This window comes from Danio rerio, chromosome 22, assembly GCF_049306965.1.
Source record: "Danio rerio strain Tuebingen ecotype United States chromosome 22, GRCz12tu, whole genome shotgun sequence".
Taxonomy (NCBI): Eukaryota; Metazoa; Chordata; class Actinopteri; order Cypriniformes; family Danionidae; genus Danio; species Danio rerio.
Window position 1 is genome coordinate 15,817,604 of NC_133197.1, and position 17,306 is coordinate 15,834,909.

Consider the following 17,306-nt stretch of genomic DNA (forward strand, 5'->3'; position numbering starts at 1 on the left):
ATAATATAAAAGTCGAGCTTTAATTCTTATATTAATGTAAATATTACAAAACAACGCGAAATTAACAAAATACACACTTTAAAATACACCATACTATAATGCAAGTAAATTAAGCAATTTGATAAAATGCAAGTAAAGCACACACACACACACACACACACACACACACACACACACACACACACACACACACACACACATCTATAATAATAATAATAATAACAATGAGAATAATTTATGTTATGTTGATAGCTATTCTTAATACTGATAACTATTAATAATTACAAACCAAATTAAGCTAAAATTAAAGCTCGAAAACAGCAACAATAGTAATAATATCGTAATATCACATGACATAAGTATAATGGCTAATGTGTTCAAATATTATGCAAGTTGTTACAACGGTTAACTTGGTACAGCTATACATTATATATATATGTGAATAATATAGTACTGTTATTACATTAAAATGACTTACGGGCAATCATTACCTGTATATCTATATCGTCCTTTTATTTTACTTCAAGGTAGTCAGTTTCTTCTCCGTTGGTTACAGTAGTTTCTATGGTTACAGCGTGCGACACTGTCGTGGTCTCCTTTGCGCTTTACGGCAGCCGGTTGTCAGTTGTTCCATGTGGTACCATGCGAGTTCTGCACAACAGCAAAAGTTGCATGACATTCGGTGACAGACAGCTTTTTCACATCTCCCCAAAGCGCGTGTAAATGTGTTATTTAATGATTTAGTCTTTTAGCGACGTGTACCCGTGCATTTTGGTGTCATCTGCACTTTAGAGATGTTATATTTGGTCGGTCTCGGGCTGGGCGATGCTAAAGACATCACTGTCAAAGGGCTGGAGATCATCCGGAAGTGCAGTCGTGTTTATCTGGAGGCTTACACATCCATACTGACTGTCGGGAAGGATGCTTTGGTATGTGGGTGATTTGACACTATTATATTGTATTAGCTATATTATTTTATGTTATATTATATTTGACAGTTCTGTATGTGCAGTGCTCAGCAAATATGAATACACCCCTCACATACAGCTCTCTCCTATATATTCATATTTCTGGGATGATGTACAATAATATATTTGTGCATGCATATTAGATTAGTCAGGAGCAAAAGTCTAAACTGGAACCAATCTAGCAAAAAACTTAAGATTACAGTCCAAAAATGAGTAACAAAAATGAAACGATATATTGTGCAGCCCTACTTTCTGTTCCTAAAGATGTTTAGTGACCAAACTCTTATTGTAATGGATATAACTCTTTAATAAAACTGTTCAACATGGCTATGATTTTCTAAAATGAGGTATTAACTTAATTAATTTTAGCAAAATTTGACTAATGTTCATCTTGGAAAGACTATTCTTGATACTATATCCAAGTCCATACAATTATTTACATTTAATACTCAATTTTCATTAATTAAAATCTACACAATGTCAGATATTTATATTCATATATACACGTTTATATAGTTTATAATTTTGTTTATAATTCTGTTTATATTTTCATTTATATATTATAATGACTTCTTATCAATCCCTTAGATCAAAAACAAGCAACTGTTTTAAAGTTCAACATATGACAATTAATTTAGATACATAGTTTTTCAAATAAAAAAAAGTAATGCATGTTAAGCTGTTAATTATTGATATGTAAGCATTGCTCAATCACACTGATAATTGTGCTGTCATTATGTTGTCTCAGGAGGAGTATTATGGACGTGAGTTGCTCCTGGCAGACAGAGATATGGTGGAGCAACAGGCCGATGAGATCCTGAAAGGAGCAGATGTCTGTGATGTGGCTTTTCTGGTAGTTGGTGATCCTTTCGGGTAAGAATAACACCTACAGAAGTCAATCTCTGCTGATGAAGCTAAATTAAAAAAATCTGATTCTTGTGCTGATCCAACATAAATTAAAATCAATCATACTTTCAATAAAGATTTAGGGCCTTAAAACAAGCAAAGTAAATGCAACAGGAAGTAAGAAAATGAACAATGATTATTTATGATTTTAACAGTCAAACTGTATTCAGAAGCAGACATTATTTAAATCACCGTATAATTATAATAATAACACTGCATCATTTTAATTAATTCATTCATTCATTCATTCATTTTCTTTTCGGCTTAGTCCCTTTATTAATCTGGGGTCGCCACAGCGGAATGAACCGCCAACTTATCCAACACGTTTTTACAAAGCGGATGCCCATTCAGCATTAACTCATCTCCGGGAAACATCCACACACACTGATTCACACTCATACACTATGGACAATTTAGCCTACCCAATTCACCTGTACCACATGTCTTTGGACTGTGGGGGAAACCGGAGCACCCTGAGGAAACCCACTCGAATACGGGGAGAGCATGCAAACTCCACACAGAAACACCAACTGACCCAGCCGAGGCTCGAACCAGCGACCCTCTTGCTGGTAGACGACAGCATTACCTACTGCGCCGTGCGTTGCCCATCATTTTAATTGATTAACTAATTAAATAATCTACAATTCATCTTTAAGTTACACTCATTTCATTTATTGTGCCCAGATGACTTTAATTTGCTTTTAATTCTTACAGTCGGGTCTTAAAAACACATAAAAATAATAAACTTTGACTCTAACGTTAAAGTATGTAATTAATCTAATCCCAACTACATTGCAGATCCCTGCTCGATGCTGAAACGATATGTATGATTTTTCTGCACTTAATTGCATTCTTGTATGCAAAATTCATCAATGAGTTTAAAAGTTGTGTGAACCCAGTTACATTTAGAAAGAATGAAAAAAACAATATTAATAATTTTTATGAGTAGATTACAAAAAGTCAATGCAAATGCATGAAATTCACCTCAATCAATTCTTTTGAGCTTCCTCAAGTGATTAGATCTAGTGATTGAGCAGGAAATTAACTTGGAGTGAAAAACATTCCGCGAGTAAAATAGACTAGAGCCTAGAGTGGTGCAGCACTCCACGTCTGATATGAACCCTGCATTATGCACATTACAAATGTTCTCATTGGTTGAGATAGATAATGATGTAATGTAATGAGAATTATTTATTAAATTACTTATTAATTGTATTTTATTAACATCTTCCACAAACCAAAACCCAACCATCACAGTAATGTAAAAACAGTAGTTGTATCGAGTTTTATTTGTTCTTTATTAAATTACCCTGTAAGTTATATTTTTTTAACGTCTACCCTAACTCTCAATTCAAGTGTCAAAGTGCTGTAAAAATATGAATTATTGTTATACAATGTCACAAAAATGATGCTATATTGATGTGCGTATCTGCGGCTGTACCCAATCTAGGCTTTACCGATTTTTGCAGCACCAAAAAAGACCAAGCATAATCACAAAGTATGCTCCACTATGCTACTGTTTATTTAAAACATTAAACCTTTTTCCACTTAAGTTGTCAGTTGTCGTGAGGAAATAAAAAAATAACTACAGTATTTTAAATTGATTAAATGAATTGTATATAATGTGCTTACCAACTGTCAGAACTTTCAAAAACTGTAGCTTGTTACCACATTTGATAGCACATCAAAATATTCACAGCTTTTGTGAATTGAAAATCGCAACATTTCAAACTGCAATTTTGGTTTAAAAACATTTAATGGTGCAGGTCTACTGAGTGTTAATTAATACATTTTATTAGTGTATTATTTTTTCCAGCCCAATATGTTTATTTTTGGGCCTGATGTTGTTTGAAATAATATTAAAGCAGGGCGAAGCAGTGGCACAGTAGGTAGTGCTGTCGCCTCACAACAAGAAGGTCGCTGGTTCGAGCTTCAGCTCAGTTTCTGTGTGGAGTTAGCATGTTCTCCCTGCGTTCGCGTGGGTTTCCTACGGGTGCTCCGGTTTCCCCCACAGTCCAAAGACATGCGGTACAGGTGAATTGGGTAGACTAAATTGTCCGTAGTGTGTGAGTGTGTGTGTGGATGTTTCCCGGAAGGGCATCCGCTGCGTAAAAACTTGCTGGATAAGTTGGCGGTTCATTCCGCTGTGGCAACCCCGGATTAATAAAGGGACTAAGCCGACAAGAAAATGAATGAATAATGTTAAAGCAGTTTGATTTCTCTTGAATGACATTGAGGTTTCAGTGCATATTTGTCAGATGATGTACCCTCACGTTACTCGTTTTGCCTCACTCTTAACCATCACTCATGCCACAATCCCACAATGAATTCAATGACTCATCAGAAAATATAAAAACAGTCTTTCAGTGGAAAGCTTTATCACCAAAAAATAATTAGAGAAATTAGAGGAAATGTTCACATTTGTTCGTCTCCAGTCTGATCTTAATAATAATGGCGTCAAGTGAAATTAAGAGAAACCCATCAGAAATGCTTTCTACAGCATGATGAATGATAGATAATGGAAAGATTTCCCATTATTCATAATATTTGAGCCACAGAATAGTTGAGCAACAATGCTCTGGGGTGTAACATCATCTTTTGAGAAGTGGGATTTGGACATCTGTGGTTTGGCTACTTTGGAAAAGCACCAAAAAGTGATGAGCTAATTACGCCACACGTTCCCCTCTCGCTCGCTTTTAGGCTTTTGCGAAGTGTTCGGCTCCAGCGTTTTTTCCATCCAAAACCACCAAAACCCACATAACGGGAGGGGACAGGGGTCTGACTCCTCGTTTGCCTGAGCTTAAGAATGTGTGGGTTTAATAAAGTTTAATGATATATTCGAGATGGAAAAGGATAAGCGTCTGTGGCGCAATTTGGATTGCTTCCACATTGTAAACAGCCCAACACGGTAGTAAGAGAAATGCTGATAGAGGGCCATGTTTTGGATTGATATACGCTGCATTTTTTTGTTTTTCTCCAGAGCCACGACCCACAGTGACCTGGTTTTGCGAGCACTGAATGCTGGGATACAGTACCGCGTTATTCACAATGCCTCCATCATGAATGCAGTGGGCTGCTGTGGATTGCAGGTAATTTTTTGCTTGCCACTTTCGCAACTTCAATTTTTAAGATTTCCCGTGGTTCCATTGTCAGCGTGTTTGTCTCCCAGGAAGGAATTTTGTGATCATGCTTCATTCGTGCCCAGTCTCTCGTGAAAGTGATCAAATGGCATTGCGGCTATTGTGTCGTAGGCGTCCCAACGGAGTCTATCAAGGAAGCCTAGTGGCCATCAATAACAGTCCCCTGTATTGACCTGTCAGGGCAGCTTTGTGTACCAAGGGGCCCCAGATGCCGCCCTAAGCTCACGATATGCGTTCAAAGATGATCTGAGATCAGCGCTGCCTTTTCTAAAGGATATTATTTTGGTAGGAAAAGCAGGTCCTAAATCACCTACCGCAGCTGCCGCTCTAGGCTACAAAAGGGATTTGGTAGGTTAACACACTCTTTGCAGTTACTGTGTTTGGGTGCAGATCAAGATGCACTAATTGGAGCTTTCAGAAAATTGGAATGGCACAAAAAAAGTGTGGCAAAACAGTTTTTTATTAGCAAAATCTGTGGTTAAAAAAAAATAAAAAATAAAATTTTGTTTCCATAGTTCAAGGATTGTTTGATAAGGATGTGTTTTGTTGTACTTCCTACATAATAGGGTGGTCACGATACTGAAATTCGGTACCAATCGGTATATTGGTATCGGTATAAAAATATTTAAGCACTACTGAACACGTTCTTTAACTGTGATGATTTGCCACTTTGTATTTTAAAGTCACGTCAATTAGCTGGTTTGTCTATAAGCTAAAATACGAGCGATCCGCTGATAAGTTTCAGCTTTAAAATGCTCCGTAACCCTGTATCTGTGGTTACACTCAGTAAACAGTGGTGAGTTCGGTGAACCGAAGGCCAATCACAGTCATTTATGTTGAGCACGTGAACACAATGACTGATCAACGCTGTTTAAGAACGCTTAAATGTTTGCAGGAAATGGACGTTTTTAAAATTTCAGTACCGACTGGTATCAAATTCCAGTATCGTGACAACCCTACTGCACCGTGGATTTTTAGTAAGGATCTTAGATTCTTAGAAGTTTCCAATCGTTTCTTGTGTATTGTGATTTTGACATATTATCAGTAAAAAGTAATTTCACTGTTGTATAATGCGTTTGATTAAGAATAAAGTATAAGGCTTCATCCACACCAAAAAAGAGCTTTCCCCATCCAATCCTTTTTCTAAAAAATTCTGAAATATTTCTTTCTTTCTAAAATAAAATTTGGTTAATATTAAAATCTATTTAGTATACGAAACTAAAATCTATGTGATATAAATGCCAGACTTGTGTTTTCATGATACTGAATTTTGGTACCAGTCGGTACTGAAATTTTAAAAGCATCCATTTCCCCCTAACATTAAAGCAATGTTGAGTGCGTTCTTAACCGGCACCGATTTGCCATTTAGTTCACATGTTTAAAAGAAATTACTGTAAATATTAGCTGGAAATGGACTTTTTGTAGATTGCAGTACCGATTGGTATTGTGGTATCAATGCAATATTCAAATATTCAATATTCAAAAAGAACTGAAAAGAAGATAGGAGTCTTGAGTCTGCAGCATGAACACAAGCTTGTAGTCAGCATTTGTAGTTGTTGTCACTGTTAATTGACATTGTGGTGTCTAACCAGGGATGACGTGGGCTGATGACATCATCGTTTCACAAAATATCAGAACTGCAACGACAAATCGATTAAATCGATAAAAATTTATTACTAAAAGAGTTGACAATAAATTTCATAAGCTAATCATTGCGTTTAAATAAAAAAAACCACCTTAGTTCAGCAGAGTGAACACGGTCTCTCGCGCACTGCGCACAGGGTTCAGCGCCTCAAAGACAGGGATGAGGAGGAAGGGAGTTCAGCAGCAGGGTAAATAACTATACAATCCCGCTTTTGTTCCATTTGAAGTGAGGACTGTAAAGTCTGTGATGCTGGTGTTTTACTTGTTATCCAGCTTGACAAGCATGACAAGTTAGCGTTAGCTTGTTAACTCATAGCAGCAACTGAAAAAATCAACCTGAGCCTTGACGCGTTGGCTAGCGCTGAGCCGGAGAAAGACATGTCATATTATCACAGTTATGCAGTGTTTTAAGCACCTAATGCTTATTTTATGTTTTGCTTATTTTTATGTTTCGTAGTGAAAGTAACGACGTTCAGTCTTTTCTTCTACCAGCTGGCCAGCCACTTTTTTTGCATGCATTTTGGTAGTAACTAGATAATTTACGTGCTGAATCCTGCGTGTCTCGCTTTTATGAATGAGGCAAATGCACAGGCCGCAAGTAAACATGACGATGCCCGTCTCACGTCATAGATCACTCCCGTGATCGGCCCTGATGTCTGATCACGTGATCGATGATCTCTTGTTCAGAATAATCGAGGGTGCTCGTGTGGATTCTGGCTTTAATACTATTGAATTTGTGATGGCTGATCTAAAGCAAATGCATCTACACTAGTCATCAATTAGATCAAAATAGTTTTTCAAAATTGTCCTTATATAAAAATAGTTTGTCCAAATTGTCCTAAATTGCCCAGAGACAGGACAACTTTAAAGAAAGATTTTGATCCGGTTTAAATGCTTACTTCTGTAGGTCACTAGTGGTCTTCACTAACTGGCTAGGTAAATGCGGGATGACTTAATCCCTACCTCTGTCCTCCTACATACATCACACGACTTGTAGGACCTAAAGTATGCAACAATGAGTTAGTGTGCAGTAATGACACTCTGTTGTGTCAGCTGTGCAGCACTCTAGTTTTCGTAGTGATGTCATGCTTAATGAATAACAGGAAGCACCTTGCTGATGGAAAGATCTGGGCTACTGAAAATTGAACATTCTGCTCCATACAAACATGGATGTAGTGTGAGTAGGGTAATTTCAATGTGATTAAGATTGCATTTCCCCCCTCAGCTGTACAACTTTGGAGAGACGGTGTCTATTGTGTTTTGGACAGACACGTGGAGACCCGAGAGCTTCTATGATAAGATCAAGAAGAACAGGGATATGGGCCTGCACACGCTGTGCCTGCTGGGTAAGCACTTCCTTCAAGTTGGTTATAATTAGACAGAAAGTTGCATGATGTCACACAGTTGGTAGGCTCTGTTTAGCCCACACACCTCCAAACGCATCTTCAACAGTCTCCAGCTGTTTTGGAATTTCGCAATATGGAATACCGAAATATGGAATACCGCATAAAAATTGCTTAATGGAAATGCCAAAATGCGAATAAACTTTGAAAATGCACATATAAAACATGAATAGGATAAACGTTTTGTATCCAATAAGAAAAAAGTACTATGGAAACACAAAGAGCAAAGCCCACTAAACGTTTATTGTGTTTCATGATCAACATCTAAAGAGCAGCTAATTCATTATATAGGAAAAAAAGACCCACAATGGCTCCTCCTACTGCAGCAAATTTCTTTTAATATTTGGCAATGTTTTTTTTCGCTTTGACCCATCGGATGGAAACGGGGATTTATTTGCAAATGTTTTATGCGATATTCTAGTTTTGCGCAAAAGGCCCCATTTACACTAATACGTTTTAGTTTTAAAATGCATAAGTTTTGCTATGGTTCCGCCTTTCCACAATACTCTAGAGTTTTCAGGCCCTGAAAAATTAGCTTTTTGGAAACGCTGAGGAGGTCATTTTGGTTTTAAAACGCTGCTGCTCCGTTTCAGTGTGGATGGAGGACAACGAAATCTGAAAACAGAGGCATGGCTGCAGACATTCGACTACCCGATTGGGGCTTTTTCTCAATAAGTTAGCTACGTTTCCATCCATCTGTTTTCATGCACATTTTTTATCTGCGCAAAAAAAAAGGTTAATGGAAACGCCAAGATGTGGAGAAATTTTGAAAATACTCATAAAAAACACATATAAAGAAGTAGGATAAACATTTTATTCCATAAGAACAGATGTACATAAACTACGAAAGAAACATTTTTACCAAACAAAATCCAGTATGCACATTAAAAAAAATCCTGTAATTTTGTTATAAGAGATCATGTGGTGATAAAAATGTGTGACTGGACAAACCAGCAGCTGAGCACATTGTAAAACATCTGAAATGCTGTTTTGGTCATTCTAAATTTCAGTATTAGTGTTATTATATTATTAATTTCCTCTAGAATTGTCAAGAGCGTCTGTGCTCCGCGTCACACGCCTTCAAACACCACCACACGTTCGTTGTGCATCGGCATACTGTCTTCTGAGGTGCAAGTCATTTATTAAATAAAGAAAAGATTCACGCAGCTTCTCCTACCGCAGCAAACTCCGTTTGTACTTTTTATATTTTGCGCCAGTCAATTAGTGTCCTAAAGTGTTCTCTTTCACTTTAGGATGGAAACGCTGCTTTATTCGCACTTCCTTTATGCGATATTCAAGATTTGTTTATAAAGGTTAATTCACAATTTTGGATGGTAACATATCTAGAGTACTTTATAACCTCATTCATCTAAACAATAAAATGAAAGCATGAAATAAGGAACTGCCTATTTTCATTTTGATATCAACAACTTAACAGATGCCAGAAATGTTGAGACGTCATGTAACTACATAATTATTTGAGCGTCATCTTCACTGTATGCATATTAATAACAAAACGGAGCCTATAACAGAACTGCCTCCTTTCACGTTCATTGAAAAATATGAAACACACCCTGTGTCTCTTTTGCTGAATATCAAATTTAATAATCAATAATGGTAAGTATTATATACAATAAGTTTATATAATATAGGAAGTAAAGACAAGCAATCAGTCAATATGCAGAATCAGTGTACGTGGTTACATGAATTAATATATCTATAATGTATAACTAATCTTTGCGCTCAGCCAAAACACATTACCTGAGAACAAGTAATAGATTCAAAAGACCATTAGATAGAGACAAGGTGAATTAAAGATCACGTTTAACAACTATAATGAGTTGTGATCCATTGGTAAATTCTTGATGAACTGTCCAACGTTCGCTGCTCTGATCTAGGGAGGTGTGCTCAAAGCAACCGCTGACTGCATGGAGCTCAGACGTCCGCATATGCTGCAGCGCATGCAAGAGTGGTGTAGTGTGGACGGAGATCTTTTCAGGAACACTAGATAACACACCAGTGTGGATGCGGATCATTTTCATTCTAAGACACCATTTAAAACTAAACGTATTAGTGTAAATGGGACCTAAATCTAATTTGCGTCTTTGGATGTAGACAAAGCTACTAGCAGTTAATGTGTCAAATCCAGACATGACAACCCCTTTATTTTGACATCCAGTCAAATAGGCATTTCCCTTCGGGGCGCGCATTAAACTTGGGCCTACTGCAAGTGGTTTGGTAGCCCCAAGGCAGATGGTGGCAAATAATTTACGTTTATATCTGCGTGCCTTAGAGATTTCCAGCCAACTCTTAATAAACCCCACATCTTCCAAAGTACCAGTGGGATTTCCCATTGGAGTTCGTCTTTGGTAATGAATGTTGGTCAAAAATCGTAGTCTGCTGGTTGTGCTCACCTCTTATTGGCTGGCGGGATATGGGGGAGGGGCGGGAGTCCCCAGGTGCTTCCCAGCTGAGGATTTGGAGAGCAAGAGTGTGGACAAAAATGAGCAAGAGAGGGATCAGTGTTATTAACCTCATTATTCAAAAGCAAACAGAGGGAGGCGGGAATTGAACACCTCCCCGTCCGGCCTTGGCCGCAAGAGCGCTTATCTAACACAATAACCAGCAGACACAACAAAAGCACACACACACTCATAGACTAAACACAGGGGCTAAACACCACATCCATTCATCATAACGCTGCTAACAAGACATGGGCTATTAATCAGACGGGCAGTTATTGGTCAATTTATTTGAGGGTGTTTATAGTTTGAATCCCAAAACAAAATTAAATAAAAATTCTGACAGCTATTTCTGTTTCGGCCACTTTTTGCAGGGGATAATGTAAAAAAGAATATAATTCCAGCTTTATGGATGAGATGTTTACTGGAAAACTTGAGGCTTAAACTCATAGAGATTGTATGTTAACAGTATAGACCATTTCAATGTGGTCATGTCATTGGCCCATGAATATTTCCTGCTTGTTATTAAACTATTTCATAACTGTAACAGGCGATTCAATTACAACCTAATGTTAAAACAGCTATCATAGCATTATTTATCGATATGTGGCTTATTTTGGATTTTAGGACGCTATAGAAATTAAAAATGTAAAACAGGAAACACATTGGGACCACTGTTTTTGTTTACATCCCTCAAAATGGTCTATATTGAAACATCTCTTTATATTTTCCAAAACCAAATGAGGAAGGAGTTGAGATTAGTAAAATATCAATCTGAAAATGTTTTTATATTTTAAATGAGGCAAATAAACATGTGGTATGGATGCGAGTTCACAGTTTATAACAAATTTGTTGAAATTCTGAGAGTTAAACTGCATAAGCCAATAGAAACAATGCTAATCAAATGGATAAGAGTCCATCCGCTTGTTAAGTGTGACGAATTAGCTTCCGAGTCAAATTGCTCTATCAAACTGCACGGGGAGGCTCAACAAATGGTAAAACTGATTGTTTGCTGCTGAAACACGTCATAGCTCATTAACATAAAGTTGACTTGATTTCAACTCTTCTCAACGCCCACACCAGCGAAGACATGTCGCGCTGCTCCTCGCTGCTTATTGCCGACGGCTCTCATTGAAAATGAATGACTTCCGGCTACTTTGACGCTCTAGCCGCTGTCTGTGTGAACGTACGGTCACGTACATGAAAACTCTCTGTGACAGATGTTAAATTTGCTATGTTTTCATCCACCTATTTTAATGCGCATTTTGAATATGCGCATAAAAATATCGGTTGATGTGAACGCCAAGGTGCAAATAAATTTTGAAAATATGCATAAAAACACATGCGCATAACTGAATAAGATAAACTTTTTATTCGATAAGATGCACATAAACTACAATACAAGCACTTTTACCTAACAAATTCCAGTATTCGCATTAAAAAAGGTCATGTGATTTTGTTATAAGGGATCATGTGATAATAAAAATGTGTATGAATGGACAAACCCAGCAGACTGAGTGCATTGTAGAACATCTGAAATGTTGTTTTGGTAATTCTAAAACACTTTAACCATTTCAGTATTAGTGTTATTAGATTATTAATGACCTCCAGAACTGTCAAGAGCGTCTGTGCTCTGCGTCTCTCGCCTTCAAATGCCACCAAACGTTCGTTGTGCGTCGGCTTCTGAGGCGCAAGTCGTTTATTAAATAAAAAAAATTCACGCAGCTTCTCCTACCGCAGCAAATTCTGCTTTTACTGTTGAGATTTATCGCCAGTCAATCAGGAAGTGACAATTTCGTTCTCTTTGACTCGTTAGATGAAACGCTGCCTTATTCACACGTCTTTTATGCGATAATCCAGTTTTGCGCATAGAGTTAAGTCACATTTTTGAATAGAAACATAGCTATTGCCACTTGTGTGACTTTGGTAAATCAAAAACAATGGTTTGAAAATATTGAATTTTGAGTATTATTATAGTATTGTAAAATATAAGCCTACACAATCAACCTGGGAAGAGAGTAGCTATTGTGTAGAAAACAGTATTTTTTGTAAGGTAAGATTAACATTTGCTTGCGTAACCAAAGTGGTTCTCCTATTTCACTGGCACTAAAGACCAGCCTTTAACTTGTCCATTATTGAACAGCGACGCTTTCAGTGCAGACATGGTGTGAGAACATGACTGGTCACGATTAGTACATTAGTCTTTGCTTTGTTCTCAATAAGGGCCCCTCTCAGGTGCAGTCTGAAAATGTACTTATGCTGCAGACAGCGTGGGGTTAACAGCCCGCAGATGGAGAGGTTACCCCACTATTTATGATGTGACTGTAACATCCAGAGAGGCCCAGTTTATAAAACCTGAGCTTATTGTATCGCACAACACTTACGGCTCCCCTGTTTCGCAGATATCAAAGTCAAAGAGCAGTCCATGGAGAATTTAATGAGGTAAGACTCTCTCTCACTTTCTCTGATTTATATCAAGTCTGTGGTGCCTTTCCGGGTGGGTCGATTTGTGGTTCGCAGCAGACATTGAGTTAACATTCTGGGGGGGACCAGACTGGTTGTGCTGGAAAAAAAATAACAACAGTAAAAACCGCAGCAGCTTGTTTGACTTGGACGTATGATATGTTATCATGGACCTTCCCTGGGCCGCCTCCAGAACTGCCACGGTATAATTTTCCCATCTGAACTTTTCAGAAATATGTTTTATCTGCAACAGTAAACTTCATCGACTTGAAGTCTTTCCGAAACCCTTCAGCTTGATGTTGTAGAGGACGGTCGTAAACTCCTTGCTCTCTCTCTGTGGTGTCCTGTAATTATCTCCCCCCATGGTTGCGCACTTTGTGTAATTTTATATCCAATCCACATAAACCCCAAAAGGGTTTTAGTGTTGGACTATATACGCTATATGGAGACCAGCATTAGGCCATGCGTGTGCTCCCTGTTCAAGGCTGGAAAGTGTGCTAATGTCTCCCAGATTTATTGGCACTGTTGTACCATTTACTCGGAAATGGAATAACCATATGCCGCTGCATGATTTTGGTCACAGTCAGATGCTTGTCCGGTGAGGCTGGTGCCCTTCACTGCAGGCCCCCAAAAAGAAATTCAAAGCATGTCTTCAGCTTCCTCAAGTCGACTGATTTCATCAAGGACAGATTGACGGCGAGTTAATGGCTAATGCATGCTAAGAAAAATTGAAGCTGCATTAACGATGACCTACTTGCTCAATGTTCTGTGCATCAACTGCAATTTCGACATGAATAGAAGATAAGAGATACCTCTGCTCATGTTGTTTCTAGGGGTCGGAAGATTTACGAGCCTCCCAGGTATATGACTGTCGCTCAGGCAGCTGAGCAGCTCTTAGAGATACTACAGAACCGACGGGATCGTGGCGAGGAACTGGGTAAGAAACTCCACATCGCATGAAATCCTGAATGAACTTTGCGGTCGAACCATCTGGACGTTTGGCCAACTAGATGTACTGGCAGGCATTGATGGAAAATTGGATTAGATTTGATTAAAAGCCGGGGCCTCATTTATTAAATGTTGCACAGAAACCTTTATAAATTATTATAAGATCACTTAGCATGAGTGCAATTCAAAAAAATGAACACGTTCACAAAAACATGTGCATATGCTTTTCTGTCAGATCAGATTTTTGTAAATAGCTAATAATCTTAAAATTGTAGGCAGCTGGTTGCTGTCAGATTACCGCCTTGTATTATTATCAATATAAATTTGCACACAATATCTGAATTTCTGTTTTATAGAGCAAAAATCTATTTTTCCTTTAATCAACAAAAAAAACATGATTATTGTTACCGTGCGTCAAATTTACTTCATTCACGAGTCAAATTTACTTCATTCACGAGTCAAATTTACTTCATTCACGAGTCAAATTTGCTTCATTCATAAGTAAAATTAGCTACATTCACGAGTCAAATTTGCTTCATTCACGAGTCAAATTTACTTCATTCACGAGTCAAATTTGCTTCATTCGCGGGTCAAATTTGCTTCTTTTGCGCGTCAAATTTGCTTCATTTGCACATCAAATTTACTTCATTCGCACGTCAAATTTACATCATTCATAAGTAAAATTAGCTACATTCACGAGTCAAATTAGCTTCATTCACGAGTCAAATTTACTTCATTCACAGGTCAAATTTGCTTCATTTGCGGGTCAAATTTGCTTCATTTGCGCATCAAATTTACTTCATTCATAAGTAAAATTAGCTACATTCACAAGTCAAATTTGCTTCATTCACGAGACAAACTTGCTTCATTCATGAGTCAAATTTGCTTCATTCACGAGACAAACTTGCTTCATTCGCGAGTCAAATTTGCTTCATTCGCGCGTCAAATTTGCCACATTCGCGTGTCAAATTTGCTTCATTCGCGCATCTAACTTGCTTCATTCGCGTGTCAAATTTGCTTCATTCGCGCATCTAACTTGCTTCATTCGCGTGTCAAATTTGCTTCATTCGCGCATCTAACTTGCTTCATTCGCGTGTCAAATTTGCTTCATTCGCGCATCTAACTTGCTTCATTCGCGTGTCAAATTTGCTTCATTCGCGCGTCAAATTTGTTTTATTCGAGTCAAATTTGCTTCATTCGTGTGTCAAATTTGCTACATTCGCGAGTCAAATTAGCTACATTTGCAAATCAAATTTGCTTAATTCGAGAGTCAAATTTACTATATTTGCACGTCAAATTTGCTTCACTGTGCATTTAATAATTCACACACACACACATACTCTATCCCCTATCTCATACCCCCGGTGCAATATGGCGGCAGACTCGACAAGTTTTTTTTTTTTTAGGCGTAATGCAGCCATCATTTCCACATACAGCACCATGTTGTTGAAAAAGATTTGGAGCATTGCATTGTTGGAGCATGAAATAGACCTTGCCCTTGACCAACTAAAAGCTGGTGTAAAGTCATGGGCGTTTTTTTTTCTTTTGCTGTCACTTTAATGCACATATTATTGCTATACAAGCGATAGCCAGTCCAAAATACACATGCACATTGCTGATTACACACACAGGGATGCGCAGCAGCACACAAACATATTAAAATATAAAATTTTGAAATGATTAAAATGTAAAAGAATATTATTGTATACATACATAAATAAATAAATAAAAACTTTACCTCCTCCTGAACCTCCTTCACCTTAGGGAGCTTTAGTGGAATCCGGCTCATTACAGTGCTTATAAAGTCTGTCTGAAAATAGAGAACCCACCATGTGTGCAACCACAACTCTTTTTTTAATGGGAATGGGAGATGAGACTGGTTAATTGAATGCACTTTACTGCCAAAACAAAACCATAACTCATTTAGAAATTATCGACAATGCGCTGGGCACGCTAACTGTTTTTCCTCCCTTTAAATTTGCGAAAGTGGATTCGGACATGCCATAAATGCACCTGCGCTTACATTGTCCAAATAGAGCCTTCTGAAATCAAATCTGAGCATTCACACTTCATATAAGAGGTCTTATTCTGTTCTTTTCTTTAACGCAGCAGTGACAGAAGACACTGTGTGTGTTGGTCTGGCTCGCGTCGGAGCTGAGGATCAGACCATCCGTTCTGGAACATTGCGTGAGTTGGCATCTTGTGACCTGGGAGGACCATTGCACTCGCTGATCATTAGTGGACATCTTCACCCTCTGGAGGTCGATATGCTGAAACTCTTCAGCAGTCCTGAGGGATTGAAGAGCTTGAAGATGACCGATAGTTCCACATACGTTTCCTGATGTCCAAGAAACTAGTGGTCCTCAAGGGAAAGCACACAGAATCCGGTCCATGCGAGAGTTGCCGAACTGTCAGGAGAAGGTACAAATGATATAATTGTTCTTCCAGATTAAATCCGAACACTTGATTAGGTGATTCGGGAGTGGGATGCTTACTTTCATGTGTGGCAGGCATGTACATTGACTTAAAGAAATGATGGAATTATAATGGAGGAAATGGAAAAGGTTATTGTGGGGCAGCTCATCTGGGTTGCATTAGTGCCTCTGATGCTTTCTTTTTTCAAAATGGGCATAATGTTTCTGTAGCAAGAGGCTCTCATAATGGACGTTTCTCAGTAAGAATGTATACAAGATGGACACCGAGATACTTTCAAGCATGTTACCCACCCATGTCATAATGGATAAAGATTGATTTTTGTACAATAAAGATGCTCATTTTGTGGCCACTGTTAACATCAACGTCTTACATGTGGTTTGACTGTTTTGATCTACATCTGTGAGCTCTCTTTTCATTTCTGGCCACATGAGTTGCATAGAAAGTGAACAGCTATTGTGAGTGACTAGTTTGAATCACTGGTTTATTCATGCAAAGATCAGGTTGAGTTCAAGTGTTGCATTTAGGAATTGGAGATTCATTTTTAGTCATCAAAGACCAAGATTTTGACATCTTTTGCAACACCTTTATCTAAGAAACAGTTTTTTTCCTTCCCAGATATACTTTATCTTTTATATATGCCCAGGAAAATATTCGGTTTCAAATAAATTCTTGTTTTTTTCTTTAAAAGAATTGAAATTTCAGTGTATTCTTATAACAAAATAGTTAAAACCATTATCAACATAGAACTGTAGAAATAAACTAAAATTATAAAATTAAAAAAAACAGCTTTAAGAATTTGTTTAACACTTGGTAGACATTTCTGGCAGACCCTACACACAAAAAAACAAAAAACCTTCATTTTAAAACCTTAAGGTGCATAATTTGACCAATCCTGAGCAAATGAACATACATGTCCTTAAATCCGTTTAAAAGCAA

At 37.8% G+C, this 17,306-nt stretch overlaps 1 protein-coding gene across 2 annotated transcripts; it reads left to right on the forward strand.

Annotated features, from left to right (window-relative positions):
* Nucleotides 1–623: 623 nt before the first annotated feature.
* dph5 (diphthamide biosynthesis 5) lies at nt 624–16,732 on the forward strand. 2 transcript variants are annotated; one of them, NM_001007386.2, is given in 7 exon segments: nt 624–929; nt 1,717–1,841; nt 4,855–4,963; nt 7,884–8,004; nt 12,926–12,965; nt 13,820–13,923; nt 16,044–16,726. In NM_001007386.2, coding segments are annotated over 7 exon segments (867 nt in total). In that variant the 5' UTR covers nt 624–794; the 3' UTR covers nt 16,277–16,726.
* The last annotated feature ends 574 nt before the right edge of the window (nt 16,733–17,306 follow it).